At 44.5% G+C, this 27,991-nt stretch overlaps 1 protein-coding gene across 1 annotated transcript; it reads left to right on the top strand.

Annotated features, from left to right (window-relative positions):
* Positions 1–27,991, top strand: LOC142582559 (cytochrome P450 3A24-like). Its single transcript, XM_075692412.1, has 14 exons — positions 1–311; positions 1,609–1,705; positions 3,572–3,624; positions 5,048–5,144; positions 7,033–7,149; positions 9,290–9,378; positions 11,053–11,198; positions 15,826–15,941; positions 17,389–17,533; positions 18,008–18,168; positions 18,772–18,863; positions 20,684–20,827; positions 21,846–22,008; positions 26,344–27,991. The coding sequence occupies exons 1-14, from the start codon at positions 229–231 to the stop codon at positions 26,419–26,421; spliced, it is 1,581 nt and encodes a 526-aa protein (XP_075548527.1). The 5' UTR covers positions 1–228; the 3' UTR covers positions 26,422–27,991.

Genomic DNA, 27,991 nt, shown 5'->3' with positions numbered 1-27,991 from the left:
GCTCCACTCACAGTCTCTGGCGGACATCTTGCGTACCTGTGCTCATGAACAGTAAACAGGTGACAATACGCCAGGCACTCAGTGAAGATAACTAGATCAACGTCTCATAGTCCTTAAAACTGTATAGACGAGGGCCCACACAAAGTTCTTGTGTCAGACTCTGGATGAGACCTAAGGGGCAAGAGGGGAAATCAAAGCATACCTGCCAGTGCTTCTTAGAGTGTCCCAATGGTTATACCTAGGGCAGAACTGCTTCTCGGCTTTCCGGAATGGATTATCCTCGCTGTAACGGTCTGCATTCTTCTGTATCTGTGAGTACCAGAAGTGCACCTTGTGGCGACTCATTAATTATGGTGTGTGAAATGTTACTTGGCCACGTAAAGCTATCGGTAGGCAAGTTTTCATACCATGATTACTAGGGCAACTGCGGCATGACATATCGACGCCCACGTCGCGGTGAGTCAGTACCTATGGCCTCCCGCTCCTAAACGTGAGATCAAGTCAAATCAAGTCCAGTTACGTGTACTTCCAATAATGGAAGCCGCTGCCACATAAAAGCAGCTACGTACAACAGTTTGACGGGGTGACTTCCTACCGAGGTTTTACAACAATGTACATGTCATCACGTTATTTTAACGACGGCATTCAATTCCACTTAAGCTCTCACACAAAAAAGCAGAAAAAACAGCAGCCTATCTACGGTTAATTGTTTGATTCCACTCTAGGGCGTTCACATTCCTGCGACGTTATAAAGAATGCAAGAACGCTCATCTACTGAGATTTTCGCGCAACGTAAGTAATCACGCTTGGTCAAAATTATTGAGGCCCTCCATTACGACGCCTCCCGCATCGTCATTGTTGTATTGTGACAATAAACAGACAACTGGTCGGGATGCTTGCTTTGTACTTGTTCTTTATTGATGCGAATGCAGTTCTGTAGTATGTGTGATTCCAAAGAATGTATGCCCTTTTCGCTTCACTTTGCTAAGTGTTTGGCTTCACATCCGCGTGGATCGGCCCGGTATTTCATTACCTCTGGGATCGGCCCATATTTTTGCCCGCGGACGATGACACGAAAAGCGCCGACCAATGAGAGGCTAATGGCTTCGCCGTAAAATAAAAATGTACAGAGCAAAGAAAAAAAGAAAAAAAAAAGCTGTTGATTTCCGACCCTATGACATGGTTTCTTTTCATTTTCTTGCATCTATTCTTTATATTATTCTTTCCGCCATACGAAAAGGAGTAGCCGTCAGCATTGTAAGGTGACTACGTCTCTTTCTTTTAATTTCGTTTCAATAAAAAACTGACAGTTTGGCACGTTATGCATAGCACGAGCTCGGGCTCAATCAAGGACGCAAAATAACTGCGAAAAAGAAAGAACGCTAAGAGCATACCTTACGTGTGAGTATGGGATTTAAGATTGCTGTGCAGCTGGTCGCTGAGCATGCTGCAGCTCCCAGGATGAGTGTTCCAGCGTTAGCGCCATTTGTCTCCGCTTGATTGGCAGCGCGGAACCGCGAATACAGGTTCTTGATCGTTTGATTTGTTCGAGTTTACATTCATGTTCATAACCCGCGACTAAACTTCTTGCCTTTTGTGTCGTTCCAGGTATGCTTCCCGGAGTCGCAACTGGTGGAAAAACCAAAGAATTCTTTCCGAGCCATTCGCCTTGCTATTTGGTCCGAGTTTGAAGGTTCTTTTCAAAGTATGTTGCAAGACAAAACTCTGTAGCGACTTCAGCGCTTTAAATGGAAATTGTTCTTTCTACGTATCTTTCTACGTCATCGTCATTTCACAGCACAGTGAACGTTACTGGCGTGCTTGTCTAGCTACAGTTTGACGTGATAGCGTATGTCTACGTGTTTTGTGCGATTCTATACTCTTCGTTTCGACCTTGCATGCGAGATTGCGAATAAGGCGCGTCATGTGGTTGCCGAGTTGCCGCAACTGTTGGTGACAAAGCGTGGCTGGCCGACCTTCGATACTTCCAGTATCTATAGCGCTAATCCCTGACACTATCAGTGAAGGTTACAGCACAGATCCTAGCAAGACCTCGTGCTCATTTTTGCACAACAACTTTGATAACACTGGCTGCTATTAAAGGGACAGTTATCATCCACTTAACTGTAGCATAATTATGCAAAGGGAACCCTTGGGCTTTGGTGTCGGGTTTTATCCCCCATACCAGGACGAAGTTTTCTTCAACGGCGAAGGTTTCTTGCTGAGAGATCCGTAAGGGTCTCGTGTGTAGCAGTATGCTACAGTTTGGTGGACTACAATTTTTTCTTGCATAGACCTTAATTGACCTCGCGGGCGTTAGCAGAACAGATTTGCCACACTGACTGTTATAATTAGAATGCGCTACAAGCGTCGAAGCTCTACAACAAGCATTGCTAGCGAGTTATAGATTCGGCAGCGGCTCATCAGCTACATCGTTTCTGAACTTGCATGGTGGTGCTTCAAATTTTGTCATTAAGCTATTTCAGTACTCCGAATACTACGTAAGGCTATAGAGAGCAAACAGTAATTATATAATGTTTGTGATGTGTTAGGTGTTGAGCTTTGCAGTCAAAGCCGGCTACAACAGACCACAGACATACTACAAATCCTGTCATGGGATCGCACGCTAATTGTTTATAGACTGCGCAGAAAGAAAACTTACTGAGAATACGCACGTTCAGTGGTAAAGTCTGCAAGTGAGACTTTTTATTTACCTTCACAAGGGAAATAATTGGTAATAATATATTTACCGATACACTAGCTAAATGTTAAGTTCAACAGGTAAAGTGCATTTACTGTGTCTGCCCGTATTTGAACTTTTCATATCTCATCGACTGGCTATGATACCTGTACGTTTTACCATACACAACAGCTTTCTTTTGCCGGGTGCAGGCGTATTGAACATATTCTGCACACACAATTGTAAGAAATTGTGAAACCGATCAGAAAATGTAAATTTCCAACCCCTTCACTTGGTTAAAATGCGGTCTGACCATTCGAAATCTCTTCAAACTTTAGTTAGGTAGCTTTAGACACATCCACTTGCAATATCTTGGAGTGTACTTAATTAGTCGTTGGCAACTGTTAATTCGGTATTAGATGAGCTCGTTGAAATCAATATTTTTGTAATAAAAGCTTACCGAACAACATCAGGAAGTCTGCTGCAACATTATGAGCAGTAAGATGCGTGGACCGCATTGTCGAAGATGCACAATTGTCCAAGCATTTTAGAAGTGGTTTTGCAAGGAAAACTTTTTATTCGTTATCGCCTTGCTGTAGCTTATATGGTTCTGACCTTTTTTTGTACTGTACTGTAATACACTTCATAGATGCCAGCCCATCCTACGAACGATGTCCACCGTATGCTACATCATAAATCATTGTTTTCACTTGTGTGCTGAAAACCTCGTCCAATAAGGTGAATTTGGCTTCAGCGGCAGAAATAAATCCCAGAAAGAAGCTATGGAGGTTGCCGCTGGCTTTGTTATTTACTTCTTTTCACAGTCCTCTGATTTATGCGGCTATTGTCGACGGCAAAATAAATTTATGTCCTCCATGTTTCCGATTTCAGCCTTTTCATGAGATCGATGCTGAAAGGTACAAGAAATATGGAAGGTTTTTCGGGTAAGTGCGTTGTTTATGTCGAAAGCATTTTAGTTGCTCATTAGTAAATACGAATCGAATCAGTGAAAACTGCGGACATGGTTTATATGTTTTTAAGAAAATCTAAAAGCAATAATTGATTTTGAAAATACACAAAGTGACGTTAAATATAAGAATGCCATTAAATTGTGGCGCAATTTACGTGCCCAAACCAAGATATGATTATGCTGGACGCCATAGTTGGGAAGTGAGTGAGTGAGCAAACTTTATTTCGAATCAGACCGATTCGCGTCCGGCGAGTTAGTGGGCTGGGGCACCCGCCGAGGTTACGGCCAAGAGTTCTTGCCTCTCGGCGTCTTCCTTGGCCCGATGGACCGCCCAGAGTTGGTCTTCCAGGTTTGAGCTGAGCAGCGCGGGCTGCCATCGCGCGCAGAGGCTGTCGATGGAGGCTGCGCTCTCATTGTCACGGACTAATTTTAAATACCTCGCGTCCTTTAACGTGCACCAAAGTCTAAGTAGACGAGCGTTTTTACACTCTGCGCTCATTCTGAATGCAGCCTCCGCTGCCGGATTGAAGCCGTAACAGTTATTTGTACAATTCTTGTAACAATGAGAAAGAAATTAAAATGAATGAATGAAAAAAAAATATCTCGGGATCAGTGGCGAAATGCCACAGCCAGGGAGCTACCGCGGCGGGTTCACAAGTTGTGGGGTTAACCCCACAAAGTATAATTTTGTGATACGCTAAATCTGATGCCCAGAATCTCTGATTGAAGCACCGCAAACCCTATGTGGCCCATACCAGCGCTTTTGATATCATAGGAGTTTTCTTTTTCTTTTTTTATTCGGGATGATTTGCAGCAGGGCATCAATAATAATAAAAAACTTAAATGAAAGCTGTCGGCGGAGGGAGCTTTCAGTTGTGGATAGTTCAACAAATTAATTAGGAAGTAATTAATGCCTGCACTGATTAATTTTTATATAATTTTTATATATGGTGCTCATGAGATGTTGCCGCCTTTAATGTGCGCTGGCTACTACTTTTTGCACAGAGATTTAAAAAAAAGGAATTAACTTTTATGCATTAAAACTGAACGTCAGCTCCAAATCATGAAGACACAAAGTTCTGTTACATAGGTGCATTAAAGTAAACACAAAGTGCTAGACTAAAATCAGGGCACATAAGAATGCACGGATTACATTCAAATGAAGGTACGTGAGATCCAGGCGTTGAAGTAACCAAAGTCGGGTCAAACAATATTTCATTGTTTTATTCGTACCAGCATACTTTCCATGGCCAAAAATAAATGTGAATAAGCTGTTTTCATTTTATTTGATGTGATATGCTGTTCGGCCTTTCCGAGGTTAAAGCTATCCTTGCATTTCGAAATAAAGTTAACTCTCTGGTTTTATCGCACTCTGCAAATTTCCTTTGCATCCATAGTGGCTTTGAGACTGGAAGAGCCGTTCTGTTCGTCGCCGAACCTGAGCTGGTGAAGCAAGTTCTGGTGAAGGATTTCCCGCACCTCTCAAACCGAAGAGTATGTATTATCGCGCTGTGGTGATGGTGATGAAAACAGTAACACAGCTGTGAATCCCGAAACAAAGTTTCTATTGGGCGAACCTGTGCCCACAAAAGCAAGTGGCACTCGAATTACAATGACAGCGGCGACCACAGCCGGCGATCATCGAAATCTGATCGGCGGGTGAAGGCGCTTCGACCTTTATGCATGACTAGACGAAAGTTCCAGGCTAATCGCTGCTGTCCGCGTACCTTAAAAAAAAGAACATTCCACACAATTCGTGTTGCACATACGGACCGGTTCGGTGAGAATATACACGCCAGATAGAAGCAACGATAACGTTCGAGTAAGTTCCAAATCATCCGTGCGCGCCTTGCGTTGAGCGATAACGTTAAGTTGTTAGCGGATGAGCCGCAGTCTCCGGAAAAAGAACAAATGAGTACACGCGTCAACACGAGTATGTACGTGCAGAAAACCTGACATTCTCGCAATGCCTAGTCGGCGGGAAAAGATAATTAAACATGGGATTTTCGAAAACGCAGAATTTTCGCACCAGTCTGCGCACATAGATGATATAGACCTTTAGTATGCAGCAGCGCTCTGGACCTTCACAGTGATACACAACATTTGATGCGCCATTCCTCGACAGCAGAAATTCAGACTTACTGTACAGAACTCTCGACTCCTAAACTTTTGTGGCCAACTGCGCAGCGTACGAGCTTTCTAACTCGGAACGGAAACATTTTTCGCTCCCTCGAAGAACTATGTATCAACTGAACGGGCCATTCCGCAAAAGAGACAGTGGAAGGTTCCGCCTCGACCCACCGGTTGGGGAGTAGTGTACACAGGGTGTCGTAAGAGCAAACATAGATTGGCGATTTAGTTATGAACTTCAGCATAACAAGATATGATCAGTTGATAACAATACGTTATAAAAACGACAGCGCGAGAAAAGGCGACGCATGATGATACTATACTCAAATGGTAGTTCGCAGTTCACACAGTGGCGTATGCCGAGATGTTCTTGCGGATCGATGGCTTCGCGTCCCGACCCCGACTGGCGGAGAAATTGACGCCCCCGAAGTTTCTCAGTTAACGTGCCGGCGCTGCGAGTGCTCTTGGAAAGTCCTCTAAGAACGAGGGCATTAACATGTTGTGCAAACTCGAGCACAAGCCCTGTCTGCCCTAAGGAGAGACAATATTGCTCTGCTGTTTTATAACGACACTCAGCACATTTACCCCCATTCTTAGAGTTACACATACGCATGAATGTGCAGAGCCTGGCGGCTCATTGTCGCAGTTAACAACCTACCGCATCCCTTAAAGGGCCATAAAAGAGAAAAATATTTTAAGCTGTATTATTAAATAAGCCTTCTACAACATTACAAAAGCCGCCATTACCATAAGACAGGGCTTGATAAGTCAGAAAAGATAAAAGAAAAAACACGGGTGGAGCCGCCGCTTTCAAGTTGCGGCACCAATTCTCTGTGACGTCATGGATTTTGATATCAGCTCGAGTGTAGCTAATCTTTTTATCGGTAAACAGGAACTACGTTTAATTCGGAAAACAGCCAAAGAGTGGACTTGGCAAATTTCAAGAGCTTTTACTGAGCCATGATGGCCGAAACACGAAACGATACTCTGAAATCCGCAAGGTCACACTGATGTATTTGAGCGGGGATTTCGGCACAATATTGACAGAGAAAGAAAGAAACGTTTGACTTTCATTTTCTTGTCTAGGATTTAAGCAATTACCGCAGATATAACGAAAACGTATTTTTAAATAATACTTTATCTGGCTCAGCATATTTAGTGCCTTTAACGCCCCTTTGATTGTGCTTGTTCGATCAACACAGGATGTCAGTGGTATAGTAACCAGTAACCAGGGTTCATTCACTTTTCGCAGACGTTCGTATTTTTCGACCCTCTGCTGGACAACATGATGAGCGTTGTGGCTGTGGACCAGTGGCGCAGGATTCGACCAGCTGCGAGTCCGGCATTTTCCACCGGAAAGCTGCGGAAGGCATGTAACTGTGGCCGGACTAAGCGGCAGAGTTACGGCACTGCCAATAAGATTTATTGTCACTACTCCCGAGGAAGCACTTCGATCGTGACAGCGTGCCACATTAAACATAAATTTCTCGCCACATAGGTATAATTCTGATATATCGAATTGAGATATCATTGGTACAGATCCATTTTCCTAGAACAGTTCCAAGAAATAACTATACAGAGAAGATGCGGAAGTAACAGTGCTTGTATTGTCGATTTTGGGGTCGTCTTAGTGACGCTGTTAATTTGCGTTTTGTTAGGCAAATGAGTTAGGAATTTAAGAGGACAGAAGAAGAAGCGCCGCACACACGGTTGTACACATGTAAGAACTGTGGTACAATGACTTCTCTGCACGCACCATTTTAATGTATAACCTACGTAACATGAAAGCGGAGATAATTCTCACTTCGCTTAGATATAGGGCAGAGTGGTGGAGGCAGAAAGTTTTTTTTTTGTGACGCAATACAATACCAGGATGAATGCGAATTAAGCACTTTTGTAAGGAGGTTTCTTGAAGTTATCAAACAACCGACGAGTACACGCTGATTGACTCTAAACCTCGCGCTATGAGAACGAAGACTTATTGATCGAAAGTGCCTCGTTAAAGCGAGCTTGTATGCAAAGAGGTGGTTGCACGGTAAAAGAAGGCGCACACGCTGACGTCAGCGCTAATTCGTAGTCAGTCATGTCGATCTATCGAGGAACCGACCTAAATTTCTGCAAAGCTCACTTCCTTGAACATTTCCTGCTCTACGTGCGAGCAGCGTCATATTCTGACATCGATAATGGACGGAATCGATCATTGCCGTCAACATGTGTTTGCAGCAAGTAAAAGCCTGATCTGCGACTGGCCGGTGAAGGCTCGTCGTTCTTGTTTTGACTAGGGTGCTGGAGTGCATGCGAAGTCTTCCTAGGTGTCGCCTTAACATATCCAAGATAACGATGGCTGGCGTCGGGACATGGGCACCGAATTCGGGTGTAGTGTAATCTTGGGGTCGCCTTTCATTGCTCTAGCTTGAGAATGGGGCCGAAAGTCGATCAGGAAGCGCATATTTTATAACTACATCTGCGACATAAGATTTATTGACTGATCGATGGATTTATTGAGTGGATTGGATTGATTCGTGGTGTTTTTACGTCCACAGCCATACTAGGGTTACGACAGACGTCGTAGATGTTGACTCCGGATTAATTCTAGCTACACGGCGTACTTTAATGTGCACCTAAGTGCACGAGATTTCATTCATTTTTATCCCCATCCAAATGCGGCCGCCGCGGCCGAGTATCGAACCCGCAACCTCGCACTCAGCAGCAGAACACCATAACCACACCGATGCCAGTGTGCGGCACCTCATGACACAGCTAGAGCCGCTGAAACACACAATACTACCATGATTTTTCGTATCCTATGTGACGACCAGCGTAATGATGAGTGCTTATATCAACAGCTTAAAAGCACACGCAATTAGATTTTAGAGCGAAAAGCGCCGATTTTGTGGCACGTATTTCCGCGCATCTTCGACGTGGTGTGGCCGCCACGTTTTCCGCACCAGGTTTCTTACCTGCAAATTACAACGCGAAACTAAATTCAAGGTGTAGCTATAGTTGAGGTGGCATCCACAGTGGAGTAGTTGAGGTAGTATTCACTGTAGCTCTGAGTATACGACACTGCCATTGCGTGGCGTGAAACAAGTGGCACGACTTCACGCTGAAGGTGCGGTGTAAAAAAAGTTTCCTTGCTGTTTCTGTCTTCTTTTTTTTTAATTCGAGTGGGCCGGGACATGACATACGAGAGCATTAAAATCAAGACAAAGTATAAAGCGCAGCATGTCGAAACCTTTGCGCGCGGCCTTTTCGCCACCCATATCCTCTTCTTTTTTACTTTGCGCTATATTGTCTCAGCATGTCAAGTATTTCTTGTTGTGTAATTTATCGAAGTATTTGTTCCTAAAGAGTACATCAGCAGCTGCTTCCCGACAACGCTGTTGCCTCCATTAAGCACTGTCCCCGGCTATTGGTTGTAAACTAAGCACTTTAACTTATGAACTGTGATAAAATTGTGAGTACAAACAACTTTAGAGTCTGAAAGTTCTCTTCCATAACAATCGCAGATGAATTCCTTGATCGAGGACTGTGCCATTGTGACAACGGAACACCTGAAGAAGGCGGCAATGAACGAAGAGGATATTGACATCAAGCAGTAAGTAGATGCGAGCAGTGCGAAGAAGATTCATCATTCCTTAATAAATGTCAATGCGCCACGTGCATATTTATAGCTAACAGAAAGAGGATATTAATTGTACAAGAAATCGAAATCCACATTTGATTCATTAACAACCCATAACTGATTATCTTTTGTCTAACTAAGTTATAGCATGCATGGTTAATTGCTTATTGATGCCAACGAGGTCTCAAGACACAGTCACTTGAAACAATTTTTGAAATTAGCACCACTTTTGATATAAGCGCCGCCAGAATCGCGTCAGGGCGCCTTGTTTAAATTTATGTTTTTGAACAAAGCGTCCTATTACACATTGCAGGGCAAATTTTAACTGAACAGCAATGCATCTTAACGCCCTATTTGGGAACGCATATCTCAAAGGTGGTGCCATCCTCAGAATTTGTACTAAGTTGCTATTGATTGCAAGCTCTCTGGCTCAAATTATTCAATTTCTATGCGCACCCCAAAGAAAAGTACATTAGTAATACCTCGTTAAGTAGTCGATTATGCATTCTGATTTCTTATGCAAGTACTGTCCACCTCTTCCAACAATTCAGCTCAAAAATTTTAATTGTGTTATTTGCCACAGCGATTCCTAAAACGTCCTTTAACATGCATTGAAATAAAAGCCTCCATTATACATATTCAGAAGTATCGCGCAATGCCAAGTGCAAACTTGTTGCAGGCAAATGTTTCCGTTATTATGAAGTGGTGTTTCTTGTATACATGCTACTTAGAGTTATTCCCACTGCCTTATTCTTTCAAATATAGTTATTTAATCTCGGTTTTTGCGAATGTTTGCATGCACGTGACTTTTTCTTATTTCTTGATTTTTTTGCGGTCTATACCTATTAATACGCGTCAAATACTAAGCTTCTGTGTTCTTCCAGTATTCTATTTTTCATCTGTGCGTTAGACGAAGGTTTGCCTAGGAATTACTCAGGGCATATATTTTGATTGACGCAACTTACTCCTTTTCTTTTTCAGATATTGCATATAATTTGTAATGGACGCTAGGTATTGTTTACCGCATTAAGCTTTCAAGTCGTTCTCCTGTTCCTTGTGAGCGTTTCTTTATGTAAAATATACAACAGAACAAAAGCACTCTGGAAAGTGCATCAAAGTTGACAAGGAATTACCTCGAGGCAACTGGGTCCATCACCGAAAGATCAATTTAGTGATAGATGACGCCTTGGTGCTTACATACAGTCACACACATATAGTCCGATTGTGTCAGATAATCGAAACCAATGTGTTTGTATTGTATTGATTCTGTGTTTATGATCGCATTATCATCCTGACTTGCGTAATTGTGTACACAGTCCTATGTTTAGCGGAGCAATCGTACCAGTGTTGTCTGATAATGCATCTGGCATTTCTCGTGTTTATTTTTGTTATTATAATTGATTTTACTTTGTGCTGTAATGCTCTGAAGCATACAGTTTCGGCGCTTGATTTCTCACCAGTGCCGCATTTGTGTGTGTATTCAATTGATCACCGTCGTTCCCCTGGCGTTCGGAAGGGAGTCGCTCTGGACGGAGCCGTGTTTAAAGCTTTGCCGCATTCTCCAAAGTAATGCAATTAAATTATTCGCTAACTGCACGTACTACCTCCCCCCCCCCTTTTTTTAAAATATTTTTTCATACTGCTCAGGTTCTTTGGGAACTATGCGCTGGACGTGATTGCGCGCTGTGCCTTTGGCACGCGTCTCGATTCTCACTCCGATCAGACAAACGAGTTCGTCACCAAGGTCAGGGAGTCCTTCTCCGGAGTAGTCACACCACGCCTGTTCGTGTTCTGTGAGTTGTGGCTGCTTTCACCCATCCTCTATGTGAGCCAGTGAATTGCCTGAATCACCCATTGCACGAGTTGTCTGAGTAGGCCGTTGTTAACGGCGAACATCGACACGGCGACCTGTTTTAGCGTTATCGGCCAACGTGTTTTCGTGCAAGCTCCTACGAACCAACCGCAAGTGTTAAACTAAGCGAGCGGCTATAGAGTCCGAGAAAGGTGGCGCAATAAGCCACTGCCAGGATTCCTCAGAACGCGGCAGGGCTCCAGAAATTACGTCATGGTTGCGAATTGACAAGTGCCAGGCTGAGGCGATTCATAGAAAAATTGCTGGTGAAAAGAGTATGGTCGTTGGTAATTGCGTGAGCTGCCTATATTTATAGGCTGCATTTGTGAGCGACTTGGTCCATCCGTGAACAGTAGCAAACTTTAGGGGTGAAAGAAACAAGAGAGGAGGACAAAGGTAAGCGAAAGCCCTGACAAGACAAAATTTTCCTTGAACGCCCTCTCCGTCGTTTCACATTATCAATGACTATTCCAACTTTATTATGATTTATGGCTTGGTAGCTTGGCCGCTGCTACAGGGAAATTCGCAATGCGTTCCATAGGTTTACAGAAGCACCATTCCGAATGCGTTGCTAGGGGTTCGGTCACTCCACTGAGATTTTTTTACATATTTTTTCAACGCTACTTTTGAGAAGTTTTGCGTACCTTCTCATTTACTACGTTTATTATGTTGCTTTTTGAAGTATTCTTATTCCTTTTTATTTATCTTAATTTTTCATTTACTTATGTAATCTAATTTCTCAAGCGTTGAGGATTGGGCGAGCTGGTATAGCATTCTAAAACTGGTACAGCGCAACATAGGAAGAAACAAGCCAAGACGGCCAGTTAAAAGAACAGAGTGCTGTTCCTTTATCTGGCCGGCTCGGTTTGTTTCTTCCTTTCTATGTTGCGCTGTACCAATTTTAATTTCTCACTTGTATGGCCAATCGCCCCCTCGGGTAAGTGTTCTCGATGTTGATGCTGAGTCATTTTCAGCATGGCAAACAAGGTAACCATCAGTCTGGATCTTGTCGCCGTCTTCTCTTTTTCCAGCGTAAAGTTTCTGGATAATATTCTAAGGCGAAAATATTTTGCTACTTTGGTATGGGATGGCTCAAAAGCTTTGATGATTGACTAATTTTGGGAATGAACTTGCCAAAGGAACTCGCGAGATGTGAGACACGATTTTGAAGGAAATGAGGGAGAGAAGGGGAGAGTCAACGCAATAATCTCCTCATATTGAAGTCCTTACCATGCACCAAGAGCACGGGCTGGAAGTGGTTTTGCCATACTCTGTCGGAATGTGGCCTCTGTAGCAGGGAATCGGTTCTGCGAGCTCGTGTTCAACCGCAGAGCGTCATAGCCACGCAGCCACCACAAATGTACCCGCCGGGGCTGCGTACATAGTGGCTATGGCATTGCGCTACAAAGCCCGGGAGTGCGGGATCGAGGCCGCGGCGGCCGCATTTCTTTCGGCGTGAAAAAAAAAAAAAGAACAACGCCCGTGTGCCATGCATCGGGTGCACTTTAAAGAAACCCACGTGGTCAGAGTTAGTCCGGTGCCTCTCTCCATGACGTGCCACATTATCAACTCGTCGTTATGGCACGTAAAACTCCAGGATTTGTTTTAATTTAATGTAACCGCAGATGCGCTTTACACAATGTGCCCACGGCTGATGACGACAAGGATTACAGATTTCCCATTCCGTGTTCGGGCGGATCCCAGTTCATAATTCGTCCGATTTTAAAATTGGAGGCAAACGCACTAGAGAGTGAGAATTGCATATGCGTGTTCTTTCGGGTCGTCCTGATGAGAACAGAGCAAATGAATCCGATAATAACAATAACTCTTGGTGATGGTAACTGATAGCCCAATAGATTAAATGAAAGCTACTAAACAACTGTTTTAGCGTTTTGCACAGGATATTAAGAAAGATTACTGGACTTAATTTCGTCATGGCTAATATAACTGCCTATTGGAACCTGCACTGAGCCAACAAATTATGACCAACCGATCCGCAGTTGACGAACACAATGAATGTTATCTGACAAATCGAACTATCTCGGCGCATTTATCATACACCTATACTGTAGACGAACATTGCAAGCTAGTTAGAGAACTATGGAGCTGTAGAAGATGTCACTAAGCGCGCGATGTACTACCCACTTTTTATTATACTTATGGGGTCCTGCAAAGCGCCAGGTAAACATTGTTGAACGCCACAGATGGCATCGCCTCTATGCGAAGATATCCTGTACTTCGTAGACGGGACTTGATGTTAAGGAGTGATGCTAAGATTATTGGTTGAAACGTAATGCGCAATTTACATTCGCACGATATAGCCAGTACTGCGAAAAAAATCTACGGCGTTGCGTTTTAGGATCCCTTTAACTATCACGCAGCCACGAGCGAGGTTTTTGTAACCATTGGAAGGACGTATCATATGATGAGCACTTTGGCGTGACAACGGCCACCTCGCGGAAGCTGTTGCAGCCATAATTATGATGTCATAGCCTCCGAGATCGGGACGCAGGCCACTCCATCGCGGAGGCCGTAAAATGCCCAGCATTTATGGAACCAGAGAACGCCATCAAAAGACAAGCTTGTCAGCGGTGACCCTATGACTTCCACTAATGCCATGCTGCTATTGGTGTTACCACATGACGTCAAGGGAGAGTTAAATGCGACATAAACAGCCTCGAAAATTCAAAAAGAGGGTAACTCTCATTTTGCTTACATTATGAATTTTCTCTCAGTGATAACTTGGGTTTGTGGCGGCGAGTTCTCATAAGGTATTTTGTTCTGTGTTTTATGATATGCTGAGAATAGATATATCGGGCAAAAGCGGTGACCTGGAAAAAAAAAACGTTCCAAGCCCATTTAAGCGATTTACACAGCAACGCTGTCCGTTATATGCGACGCTAAATGCCCGTGACACCACGAAGCGTGTTGTAGCACCCGACGCTGTGTCCAAGACTTATCAGACGGCACTGTGATGTCTAATGGCGCGTACTCTACGTGGTGCAGGGTCGTGGGCGTCATTCACACGACCGCGCTCAATATCGGCTAAAACTAGTCGTAGCTTACATTTTACTGGTACAACTTATTACTTAAATACCATTGCAGCGCATACCAACAAGCTCGCGTTAAGCGCTAGTTTATACGGAAGTTTAATAAACAAAGATTTGTTCAACGAGTGGTCACGTATTGCGGTAATAGCTAATCACCGCAAGTGGCTTGCGGTATAGTAAAATTGGATCGCTCAGTGGAAGATGGGCAAACTTGGTAGAGTGGAGGCATCCTACCCTTTCCCCGTCTGGCCCACTTGTTTATCTCTCTTAACAGGGCTAGTGATAAGCGACATGCTTGCACCCCACGTAAGCTCGTGGCAATGCTTGCCCTGCACAAGTTAAAGTGAGGCAATTGGGGGCAGCAGTGGCTGGCATGCCATTGCAAAGCTAGATCCGGCATAGCTCTTCACTCAAACAGCGCTCCTACTCGTTGAACAAATATGTGCGTGGTTGATGACCTACATGTAATTTTCTGTATCAGTGCAGATACTAAGTGCCTAGACTACTGGTTCAAGTGTCTTGTACTTATTTGTTGAGTTATACGAATAAATACTATTTTATTGACGGATTAATTTGATTGATCCTCCTCCTCTCAATTCTAAAACACAGCATAACAACATTGTTAGGAAATTCTTCGAGAGCAGCTACACATAGTGAAAGGGAGAACGTTTTAGATATAAAAGGAATAGTACGAATGCTTGTTATTGTCTACAAACAAAACTAACTGACAGCGGAGATTATTGGCATTGATTCATTGGGTGAGCAACAGCGCCGGGCGTACGAGAACAAAAAGGAAGAAAACGAAAAATTGGGACGTGCTCCAAGTCTCAAGTATGCTCTCCTATAGGCAAAATGTATCTTCTAGACCACAGGTAAATGATGCGTCTGTTGAATTACCTAATAAGCCGGGCCCCTCCGCTACGCCTTCCACCATACCCCACTCGGCAGTTTCGGAACGTTGAGTCGCGATCCCGCTTCCCCCGACAAAAAGAATAAAATAAAATAAGTAACATAAGAAACAAACGAGAGTTGGCTTCAGGTTGAAGCTTGATCAGTTCGAGAATTAATTTTACTGAAGCACTTTCATCTTTTTCTGTTTGATAATAGGCGTTAAACTGCACGTACAGAATACATATTGTGTTACAGAGCACAGATGAAACCTTGCATCCATCGCGGGTATTTTGCTCGCCCTCGTTCGCGCTGCGCTACCATTTTGTAGCGATTAGCTACGCCATCAGTGCGACCGTGATACACCTGAGCACGTGCCGGGGGCCAGTCAGTGATAGCCCGAGCGAGACAATTGATTCCAAAGTACGATATTATTGGAAATTGTCACACCAGTGATGTGCGCAACCGTGGCGCTAAGTGCGTGAGATTGAACTTGATGAAAACAAGCGTTGCTAATCGGTGTTCTAATCTACCTCCTCCTTTTATCGAGTGAAGTCTGTAATTATTTTTTTTATGTGCACGGCTTCTCATTTCACATTCCTCATTTCCTTTTTTGTGTGTGTGTTTCAGTTGTGTTGCCAGCGATTGCGAGAATATTCAAAATACGACCTTTCAAGCGTGACACGTTTCTCTACTTCAAAGAACTCGGACAGAACATTATCAGAAAGCGACGAGAGCAAGAAATTGTAAGTTAATGTTTGTGAGGTCTTCGTGCCTAGTATGTATTGATCTAAATAACTGACTCCCATACGCTCGATCCAGTGCTGGTAATAGGGACAATCTCTCAGTTGGCCCCGTTACTTACATTATCTTCCATACGTCTGTCCCAATTATTTGAAATTGGTTAACTTGTAGCTAAGCAGGAACTGAACTGCTCATATACGCATAATACATATCGTATTTCCGGGCTTTTAATTGCGTTTTCGTGGGCTCATCCTCGCTTGGTCTATGACCCTGTAACGTGTTCACTGCACTAGCGTAGGGGAATTTAGGTTGTTTGACTTTAATGTCATGCGCGAATTAATATATTTTGCGTGTCTATCTGTCTGAGGCCTTATGAACCTTACCCTCCTTATTGGTTCAGAGTATCGGCTAAAGAAATATGGTTTTATTTGCTAATTATGAAGTACTGTTTTCGCCATTTCTTTATTATTTCATGTTTTCTTTACTTTGGAAGCTCAGTTGTGCTAGCTCTTGGCTTGTTATTAGAAAATGTAGTTTCTAATGCAATTCCCCATGTCGCAGATAATAACAACCAGAACTTAAAGGGAAAGTACGAAAGAAAACAAGACAAAAGGTACAAGGGAAAATCAATACATGAACCAATAAACAGTTACCTAACAACAAAAGCATCAGCCTCGAGTGAACGTTTCAACAAAGGGAGGTCATTGTTGTCGTCAGGCCTGACGAAGACAAGTCGCATTTTGACGAAAACACGCCCTCTTGTCGGAATGTTGGCTCTGAAGAAACACGCAGCGTAGATTAGATAGAATAGACTAGATAGCGTAGATAGATAGTTGGCCGTAAGTGAAGCGCTGAGGATGAGCTAGCATCTTATTTTGGTTATCCCTGTGGTGGGTATGAGCAATGTTTTGGGGGAAAACGAGAACAAGAACTACTTGCTCGGAACAACTAAGTTAACGGGACGTATGGACTTAATATCTTATTTCCGTTGCAAACCATGTACAATCCCTTCTCGTGAGCACGTGCCATATGTTGAACAACAACAACAACAACAACAACAACAACAACAACAACAACAACAACAACAACAACAACAACAACAACAACAACAACAACAACAACAACAACAACAACAACAACAACAACAACAACAACAACAACAAACTGAGGGGAAGTGTCTTGTCCGATGGCCATGCACGTTTGATGAGAACATGCCTGCTCTTATAAAGAGAAAGCCCTCGCCTGTATACAGGCTCCATGCAGACGTTTATTTGGTAGGTCATTGTTGAACCGAATGTGAAACAACGTGAATTTTGGTTGCTGTGCTATTGTCTCTTGCGTGCCTTTCTTTTTTTGTATTTTGTCTTATACTGTTATTTAATGCCGTGTCGAAGATATCGGCTTCACACCAACCACCACAACATTGTAGCCTTGTGCTTTATTCTGTAGCGTTGCGAAGACTTCCTGCAGTTGATGGTGGACGCCCAGGAAGGAAAGCTCTCAGCTGCAATCGAAAATGGCTCCGAACGCGACAACAAACTTTTCAACCTCGGGTCGGAGTTGAAAGTAGATGCCTCGTTCTCATCAGAAAAGGGTACGGCCTTTACTGCTCTCCAGACTGATTTATGTTTTTACAGCTGGTTAATTGAACGGTGAGGCTTCGTTTAACTCGCTCGGCGCTGAAACTGCGATTGTCAATTTTTAAGAATTAGTTGATGTAACTTGAGCGAACAAATTGAGGCAAGTCTGCCCTAATGCACTACTGCAGAGATAGTTTATTTTGTTTCCAGTTACCGATCCTTGTAAAGATTTTTTGACACACAGATGCTGCATCTTGGCTACAAAGAACAACATATACTTAGTGCAAGGCCACGACTTTATTTTGACAACCTTAAACTATTTGGCTTGCCCACAAACTCTATGGACCCGCGCTTCTTGCGTTGTCGCTCCGCTTGGACGCGTCCATCGCGGCTGTTAAACAAGCGTTATGCTCCGATAGAGTGTCCAGCTGCGCGGCTGCGATTGTGTCGGGTCCTTTGATCAATGTACACCCATATTTTCTCTCCAGCGCTCACTGAAGACGAAGTCATGGCGCAGTGCGTACTTTTCTTCGTGGTCGGTCAAGACACGAATTCAACTACGATCGCATACACGCTCTACCTGTTGGCTATTCATCCTGAAACGCAGGAAAAGCTGAGGGATGAAGTGGACGAGTGCTTCAGGATTCATGTACGTATATAGAATGAAGTCGGCGTTTCATGTTCTTATTACAATGATGTTTTTCTTTGTTTTTTTTACATTTCCTCTTCAAAATGACAATGACGAAGAAATGTAAAGGAGTAAAAAAAAAAAGCACTAAGTCTCCATAAAAGTTAATAAAGCACACGTCAGTGAAGGCTATAGAGCTCGCAAAGTTTACGGGCAGTGGCACCTGAGAAAATGCTGAGTTTACGAACAATTTGTGAACGTAGCCCGTAAAATCGCAAAAAAGTATGTTGTTCGCGTATAATAGTAAATGCTGGGTATTCGAATATCGGACTCCGAATCCAGGCAGCAGAAATTATCAGCTTTTCCTGAGATCTTGCGTTACGTAAACGTTTAACGTAAACGTGAACTCATTAACGCTTCGAGGTTAAACGAGGGGTCTCGGAGGGCGAGAACGTCACGCAATGCTTCAGCAGTATGCTGCCTCTTTTTACTCGTAGTGGTTGTGGTCAGTAGCCGAGAATCTACTTCAAGATTACTCAAGCTGCAAAAAACATTACGAAAATCGCGCATCCCGTTTTGGGTCTACGATGACGCGACATTAATTTTTTTTCTTTTTATACGCAGGGAAATCGCCCCAGCTTGGACGTTGTCATGAAGTTGCAGTATCTGCATTGTGTTGTCTCAGAGGCCCTTCGCATGTACCCTCCCGCGACACGGTAATATGTTTCTTTTTCTAATGTGTAAGCACTCTTTGGCGAGTTCCCTAGCCTGTCACGCGAAAAGTGTAATGCTTTGTATCTGCACAAATGTGCGTAATTTGCAAATTTCATGCATATTATTGTTAATATAGTGTAAATGTATATGATTGATATATTTTAATAGATAAAGAACAACTTAAAGCAAGAAAAATATATAGAATGAGAACGCCTATAGAGATACATGGGGCTTATTAGAAAATGCATGGGGAAGCTTTTAGTAGGGGTGGACGACCTAAAATTTTCGGGTGGGTCAACTTGAAATTTGGGGTTGGGCGAACTTGAAATTTGTTGGTGAGCCAACGGAAATTTTGGGGTGGGCCAACTTGAAATTTGGGGGCAAGCTAAGTTAAATTTCAGGGTGGTCCAACGTGAAATCTGGGGCCAGGCCAACTTAAATTTGAGGATACGCCAAGTTGAAATCTGGGCGTGGGCCAACTTGAATTTTCAGTTAGGGCCAACTTGAGATTTTGGGGTGGCCCAATGCACAATTGAACACGCTAAACGTCCTTCGAGTTATGAACACCTCGCGGACAAGTGAGCGCGTTGAGACGCTTGGAGCGTTTTCATTGGGTATTGCCAAGGCGCAGTGAGAACGCAGGCGAGAGCTTGCGTGGACAAGGAACGCGCGCACAACACAGACTTCCGAGAGCGACAGCGGGGGCGACATGGCATCGCGGCGATGCGCCCCTTCCTCTGCACCATCACACACTTTCTCTCCCCTCACGTAACGCCTCACGCGCTCCTGCGGCAGGCTGGCATTCCCTTTCGACCGCTCCGCTCCACCGAGGCGCACTTGCATCCGGCGTTCCGGCTCAATTGGTACGATTGCATTGAAGGGGCCCCACGCGGCGAGAAAACCTGACAATTCTGCACTAAAGCCTAAGCATTCTTTGCCGCTGGAGAGGCCATGGGCACACGCACATAAGCTAGGAATAGCAAGTAAGCAAAACTAAGCAAAGTACCAAGTCACAGCGAGTCACAGAATGCTCGCGCATTAGTAGACATTTCTCAGAGTTTCTGTAACTTTTTTGTACGTTTATGCTGCTTAAGTTGTGGAGCTTTTAGCACTCGCTGAAAGGGAATGGTTTTACAACTATTCCGGTCACATGTTACAGGCCCGAAGCACTTCCCTTCACTTCCGGCATCAACAAATTTGAATCGCGTCCTTCTGTTGATATGGTCCCATTCTGCGCACCAACACGCCACAGGTTTGATCATATCTGCAGCATTCCTACTGGGTTGTTATGCAACAGCTGGCATACGTTGATACTTTCGGCGCACATTTCAATGGCGCGGGCTTTGAACTAGGTGGCCTGTTGTGAAATGTCTATACGGATGTAGTCAGCGCAAGAAAGGGTCGTGTGGGCAAAAAATACTGAACGATACGCGGATGTGCCTTCTTGCATCTTGTCTAACGATACGTTTCGCGTGATGTTTAGATTTGAAAGCAAGTTATGGAGAACTAAACCTTATGAAAGCTAGTCTGCGGGCTAGACTTCTACCCCTCCCACGGCCCAGCTGCAAATTTGCAAAAAAAAAAAAAAGAACAATAAGCGAATCAAAGCACGGCAGAATTCCACAGTGCCACTTCATTCGTTCATCCTCGCGTGCAGGCACCTCACTGGAATCCTTTAATAAATCCTCCTAGCTTCGCAATTTGAAAACGGGACAGAAATGACGCTCGGAAATGCTATGAATAAGTGTGTGCTTGCTGCCTCAGGCGAGAAAGTGACGCTCATCTTGCGAGCACAATGCCTCTTTGTTTTCAACTTCTCCAGACTCGAGCGAACACCTCCCGAGGACTATGTTCTGGGTGATACTGGTGTGATGGTGAGGAAAGGCGATTTGATTCGAGTTCCCGTCTACTCCATGCACTACGACCCGCAGTACTTCCCTGACCCATTCACTTTCAAGCCGGAAAGGTGAGACAAAATTCCGTCAGGTGGCTGCGTTTAAAAGAGTACTGACTAGCCTTTTCTAAGTTGCAGAAACTCCACCGGAAGCTTTTGGTATGAAAGAGGGTGACACTTAGGAAGTATGAAGCTTGGGATATACATACAGCGTGTTTTATTTGATAGTGCCAGGCCTGGCGCCATTGACAGCATGACGTCAAGGCACATAGAAAAATTTACTAACCTGGCGTAGAAATAAGGCTAGTTACAATGATACTGATCACAACAAATAGACAATAGTGCTGCGCACGTTTATTCGGCCTGGTGCTCTCGTGCAAATACCACAGTGATCTCAGGAATAGAGCGACGTACCGTGACGTCATGGGGCACTCATCTACTGGGTACCGAAACTATAGGTCCGTATTCACAAAACATCTCTTACACTGTGATGCTTCGTAGGGCTAATTCAAGCCAGTCCTGGTGCTTGACATATCATTGGCGAAGGGGGCCAGCCAATAGCAAAGGGCACTAAAGAACGTAAAGCTTTGTGAATTCGGTCCCTTGTTTGTAGACACAAGTGCTAGTATAAAGGATTTATGACCTTGTGGCGCTTGCTAAAATTTATTTTTTCTGAGTTTTAGGATGGTTCGTGCCTTCATTTGGCGCAAGAATATTACAAGTCAAAAATATCGTGTCCGTACTCTATAAGCTACCCGCCTTGGTTGTTCAGAGGCTATGGTGTTGGGCTGCTGAGCACGAGGTCGCGGGATCGAATCCCGGCGATGGCGGCCACATATCGACGGGGGCGAAATGCAGAAACAACCGTGTGCTTAGATTTAGGTGCACGTTAAAGAACCCCAGGCGGTCGAAATTTCCGGAGTCCTCCACTACGGCGTGCCTTATAATCAGAAAGTGGTTTTGGCACGTAAAACCCCCATAATTTAATTTTTTTACTCTATAAAGTTGTATAGACCATTTATGCGTGCCCAGTTTGATACTTATGACGCATTCGATTATGCTTTTCGTCTTTCTTGCGTGTGCGCCCCAGATTCAACGAGGAGAACGTCGGCTCCATCCAGCCGTACACGTACCTTCCATTCGGTGCTGGACCACGCAACTGCATCGCCATGCGGTTCTCCCTGCAGACCGTCAAGCTGTGCGTGATGCACACCATACACAGCGTCAGGCTGGTTCAAACTGAAAAGACCAAGGTAAATGGGATCGCTTTTGACTTTTCTGTGCTTTTGTTCTTCCTCGTTCGCATTAACGAATAGTTTCCCGTTCGACAATGAGAACAAGAAAGTACAGGGGAAAATGAAGGAGCGGGAGGTTGGCCTGGCTCGCATTGGCTGCTACGAGCCGGCCTCTCCTTCGCTTTCATTAAAACCTGCGCAGCCGCCTCTTCAGTTGGCTATCACCTATAGGATGAATAAAACACGGGCATAAGAAATTCGAAAAAATTGCGGAACTAAAAGGAGGAAAGAAGGAAACATTAAAGACGGAAAGGAACCTCAGGAGAAAGCGCCATGTGACAATCTTCAAGACCAAAGTAACAAAAAGGAAATTGGAATGCGATTCAACCTCTAGTTGAAGTCACTGAAGAAGTGCCTCTTTGATGAAGTTAGGGGGCGGGTGGGGGTGGGGCGACAGAACGGGGCGGAGTCCCTGCACACGGCACTTTATCGTGCCACGCCTCGTGTGAGAGGAGGAGGAGGAGCGCCGGAGTGTTCAGAGTTTTTTTTGGCGGCATTATCTTCGAGATGGGCTTAAATTTGAAGGCTTCACTACCATTGGGATCGGCTCACATTTTTGAACTGCACTATCTCCAGGAGTGGCCCATGAACGAGGCTAGAAACAGTCCGGATACGAAGAAGCGGGGGCAACTCGCCAAGGAAGACATCGGCTTCAAAAAAAAAAAAAACAATAAAAAATAGCTATCATGGGAGAATAACTCAAGCGCGTGATGGCAAGTGGCCAATTCCTATAGGCGCTCCGAGCAGCTGCGTTAGGTTCGCTCATTGTCTGCTTGCCTGCTGTGTCATTGGTGAGTTGCAATGCGTCGCCAATCGTGCGGACAACCCGGAGCAAGCGCGGACGTTCAAACGGTGACAATGTTTTCAGCCATGGAGGTCGAGAACTAAAGCGACACGGCGAGCAGAAAGCGAACGGCACGGGCTAGAGAAAGCGGCTGCAGCCCAGCAGAGACACTAAAACGTACCACGAAGTAAACCTCATCTTTTCCAACATTCAACGAGCCAAGTAATAATAAATAAATTCCTGCGTTCTACGCGCCGAAACCCCGATTTAATTACGGGGCACGCCGTTGTGAGGGACTCCGGAATAATTTTGATCACCTGGAGTTCTTTAACGTGCAACCAATGCACGGTACACGGGCTTTCTTGCACTTTACATTTCAGTGGGCGAAGAAGGAAATCCTCGGACTGGCCCCAAGGCACCGACAAGTTGACTTGTCTTCGCGTTAGTTCGAGCCTCCATCTTAATGCGATAATATTGCCTCGCGTCAGGTGCTTAGACGCAGAGCTTCAGACAGTGCATAGTCTGTGGGGAAATATGGCCTCTTTCGTGTAACGCAGCAGTGCTGTTGCGTACTCCAGGGTAGCGTACCGTACTGCTGCCGAGAAGTAGCGACGCCTGCCTAACGAAGCTCGACCGACATTACTTATTGGGTAGCGTGGCGTTGTCGGCGGGCTGCAGGCATCCGGTAGATCATGGCGACCAAGCAGGGGCGAGACGATTTGCTAGTGCGAAACTTGCACGGTTTATTCAAGGGTAGTTGAAACAAAATAAGAAAAGCATGAAGTATGAAGTCTCAAGTAAGAAGTATCTCAAAGTACATTTCGGAGCCCCTTAAATAGCTCTCTACAAGTGTGGGCGGGATCTTGCGTCCATCGATGACACGTAACAGGCACGGAGAGAGGGCCCCTCCTCCTGCAGTACCAAACACGGGAGGGAGAGGTCGATGCTCTCAGCTACGAATCCGGTCGGGTGAACGACCCCTCCGGTGCACGTGGGCTCTTGTTCAGATAAGGTAGGGTGAATGACTCCTCCGGCGCACGTGGGCTCCGGTTCCGGGAAGGTCGGGTGAATGACCTGTCGCCACGTGATGTCAGACGCCAACCCTAACAGTGCCTATAAACGCGCTGGCGCTCGTGTTAGTCAAGAATCTTGTTTTTTGACAAGGTATGATTGCTTATCTAGAGTACAGGGAAATTATTATTATTATTATTATTATTATTATTATTATTATTGCACTACAATATATTGCAAAGCAAGAAGGTTTGTTTACGCTCCCCAAATTCTCAATGAACTCCTAGACGATATGCTCAATGCGATTTCAAAGCGCGCCCTACAGGATATGTTAAGTCACCTTTGACCCGGGTTAATCTGTCTTATCATTTTCAGCTCTTACCTCATTTCTCTGTTATACTATCAAGTATTTTTCTGTTTCTATCTCGTTCATTAGGTAGTGACGAGTGATTTCAATCCTGTTCAATGTCTTTTACAATTTTTCTGTTGCCGGTGTTTTTGGGGGCTCCTTCTGCTCAAGGCTCTCTGTGGTTTTGACAGACCACATATTTTAATGTCCAAACTCAAGATGGCAATAAAAATTATTATTGTTTCTTGGTTTGCACATATAAATACAATGCCAGAGAAGAGCAATAAAGATAGCTGGCAACTGCTGTCGGGAGAGGGGCTATGCCTGCCGAATTAAAACGGTAAAGGTACATAGAAAATGAATTGTGAGTGAAGAGGAGACATTAGCAGTGAGAAAAAAATAACAAGAAAATTCGCAGTCCCGCCCGAAATGCGAAGCACCGATTGCGATAGCAAATTAGTAGATAGCTGTGCGAAGTAAAGATAGTAATTTTTTTCGGCTAGATAAACTTGTAAACATTCGCTTACTAACTAAATTAACAATGATAGAATGTGTAAGCTCGGCTCAACGAGTACTGTCACTGTCATTGTGTGTCTGCTTCTCTCTACGTCCTTGTTCAGTCACACTACCACATCCTATCATGAATTCAAATAAACTAGCACCCCAACCTCTTTCAACTAAATTAACAAGCAAGGTGTCACGCGCACACAGGTACACATGAGCACAACTCGCTCGATGAGCGCGAAAACTCGCTGTCAAAATTCTGGAGTGAGGAATCGCGGCAGCAGCAAGTGAATTGACGATCATGCATCTCTCGCTTCAACGCGAACGAAACGGCGAACGCGCAGATGCGAAGGTACCGGCACTACGCCCATTCTTAGAACATTGCAGATCGCTTTGAAGACGAGGCCCACGCGGGCGTGCACTTTGGCCACGTCGCAAATCGCGTTCAAGAGAAACAAGCTCAGGCAACGCTTCCCTTTACGGCGTCCGCCAAAGATGTCTACTATGGCCTCCGCGATTCGCGTGGCCAACGCCGTACTAGACGCCGTGGTTGTCTCCACTCTGTACGGAGCGGCGGGCGAGGAGGGCATCGAAGTACCCCAGCATCCGACGCAGAAGAACGCCTCTCCTCCCTCGCCACAACCCCTTGCCTCGCGCGAGACCGGAGAGGGCACTTATCCGGGCCGCATTTCTCTCTCGCGCACGCGAGATTGAACCGCATTCGCCTTGTTTTCCTTTCTTTAGATCACTATCATCATCATCACCGTTCGCCGGCTCACGCTCACAAGCTTTCACTCGTACATAACAGCATACGGCGCGCTGCGATGGTTTTATCCCCCTTGAATTTTGCACGGAAGCTCACGGTGACGCCGACGGCAGAAATGCGCCTCGAGTGTCCGTACGATTGCTATCGCAATGAAGAAAAGAAGAAAACGTGGGGGCTGAAGAACGGTACAAGAATAAAACATGCATGTACGTCGCATACACATCAGATGGCACTTAATGCCTGCCAAATGGTCCCCAAATTAGCACAAAATTAGAGCAAAATGGTAGTCTTGATTCGTTGCTTTCAAAAATGCTAGAAGGGGCGTACTTTAGGGTGCTTGCTGACTTTTGAGCACACGACTAAAGGGAAATATGATGTCACCCCTTACAGCACATGATAAGCCAAGTGATGGGTCGTACACAGCTAAAAAAGAAACAAAAAAAAACGTGAACAAACAAACAGCGCACAGACTTCATGCGAATTACTTTCAACAACAAGAAAGAAAGAAATAAGGAACGCGGTATCATGCGCTAAGTGACAACCATGGTCAGCCGAACGCAAAGCAAGAGGGCGGTTTATGGCTGGATGCTTTGTGCAGTCGTCACAGTAAATCATGACGATTTAACTTTCATAGCGCATACAAGCTTTTCTTTGCAAATCTGCATTGTCATTGTCATTGCGTGATATAAATCTGCTGCAGGTCGAACGGCATTGCCGACTCTCTCGAAAAAATTGTGCACAGTGCTAGGGAGCGTAATTTTACAGGCTTTATGTATGAAGTCCTGCACACTTGATCCTACTTGTAAGTCGCCGCCTCAATTGGCAGGTTATTTAATGTCGCCGTATGTTAACAAAAGTATTTTTTTTCTCGCTTGTTAGGTTCCACTGGAATTCCAGAATGGGTTTAGGCTGCTCACCGCAAAGGACATCACCCTTGGAATCCGGAAAAGGACATAACAAGAGGCCATTAAGTCTCAGTTGTCAAAAAGATATCCGTTCAGCCGCAAGAATATAAAGGAGCAGTTATTCGAGTGGCTACATCGGCAAGAATGCACCTATATGAAAATAATCGGCATCCTTAAATACAAATAAAACTAAATTTGTTATTTTTGGGCTGCCGTTTAAGAAAAAAGTCTTTTGAGGAGCCATACCGCATTACGATTGGCCGTGATGAAACAGAAAAGGTCGACTCAGTGCTCTACATTCAAGGGTAACCCTCGATTCCGCTCTGAACTGGAAGCCTCATATCGACAGGCTTTGTGGTAAGCTCTCTTCCGCATGCTTAATACTGACAAAGGCGCGGAGTAATTTCAGTTTCGAAATGTTGAGAACCTTATATTTTTGTCTCGTTGATTCTCACTTAGCCTATTGTATTGACACACCTGGGGATTTACCTACAAAGCATACTTTGAGCCTGTAGTACGGCTTCAGGAGAGAACTTTGCCGATAATCAACTACGCTACCTTTACTACACCGTCAAGAAGTCTTTTTCTTGGGAAGAAGGTTATGTCCTTATCGCACCTGCGAGATACCCGCGTTGCCTTATGTGTGCTCGATAACGAGATGCAACAAGCCATTTTCTGCCACTATCTTCAATGAATCGACATTTAACAGTCGCTCAGCCTTTGTCGAGAAATTTCTGGTTCCGATATGTCACAACCAGTACGGCAAGCGACGCATACATAATATAGGTGTCAAAATATGGAACTCGCTTCCTGCGAACATTAATCAGTCAGTTAATTTTAATACTATGGTAAAAAAAAAATGTCTTTTTGATCTAAACTGATTAGCCTCGAACGAAAATTATAACGATGCCAACAACTGGATACAGCGTTGCTGTTATACTTTCTTGTTGTTTCTATGTATGTGTGTATGGATGTAAAGTACTGTAAGTGCAAATGTCGGTATAACCTTGTTCTTACTCGACATACCGTTCATCAAATGTATCTATAGCATATCAGTGTGCATTCTTGCTGGGTTGATTGAATAATAATTACGTGTTACCGTTCTGCAAATTTGAGCTAAAGCGGTACAATGTTTAACCAATTCTTTTATATGTAACCGTTTCATGTATTCTTATCTCTAGCATGTATGTGTGCGGGTTGTCGTGGGAGGGAGGCCATGGGTCTTGTCTCGGAGACGGGCTGTCTCACTGACCGTGGGGGGCTACCGTCATGGGCGACACTTAGCAGTCTGGACAGCAACTAAGCCTTTTCGCTTTTAGTTGATGATGGCTGTGTCGTCAGCATGCGGGGAATGCAGTGCTTCCGAGCCGGGAAGGGCCGTGGCTTTTTCGCTCCTGCGGTATCCTGCACCTTAGTTTATTGGTTTTTGTTTGGTTGCATTTCTTTCCTTTTTGTTTGTTTACATGAAAAAAATGATTGTGCCCGTGTGTGAATCGTTTACTTTTCTTTGCACAACTGCATGGATCCATAACTAATCTATGGCTAAGGATCCAGACGTTGTCGCATGCCAGTCTTCTCCATTGATCTGAATAAAGCTACTATCATTATTATTATTTGTAGAA

The sequence above is a fragment of the Dermacentor variabilis genome, chromosome 5 (assembly GCF_050947875.1).
Source record: "Dermacentor variabilis isolate Ectoservices chromosome 5, ASM5094787v1, whole genome shotgun sequence".
Lineage (NCBI taxonomy): Eukaryota > Metazoa > Arthropoda > Arachnida > Ixodida > Ixodidae > Dermacentor > Dermacentor variabilis.
This window is presented reverse-complemented; position numbering and strand designations above follow the sequence as displayed.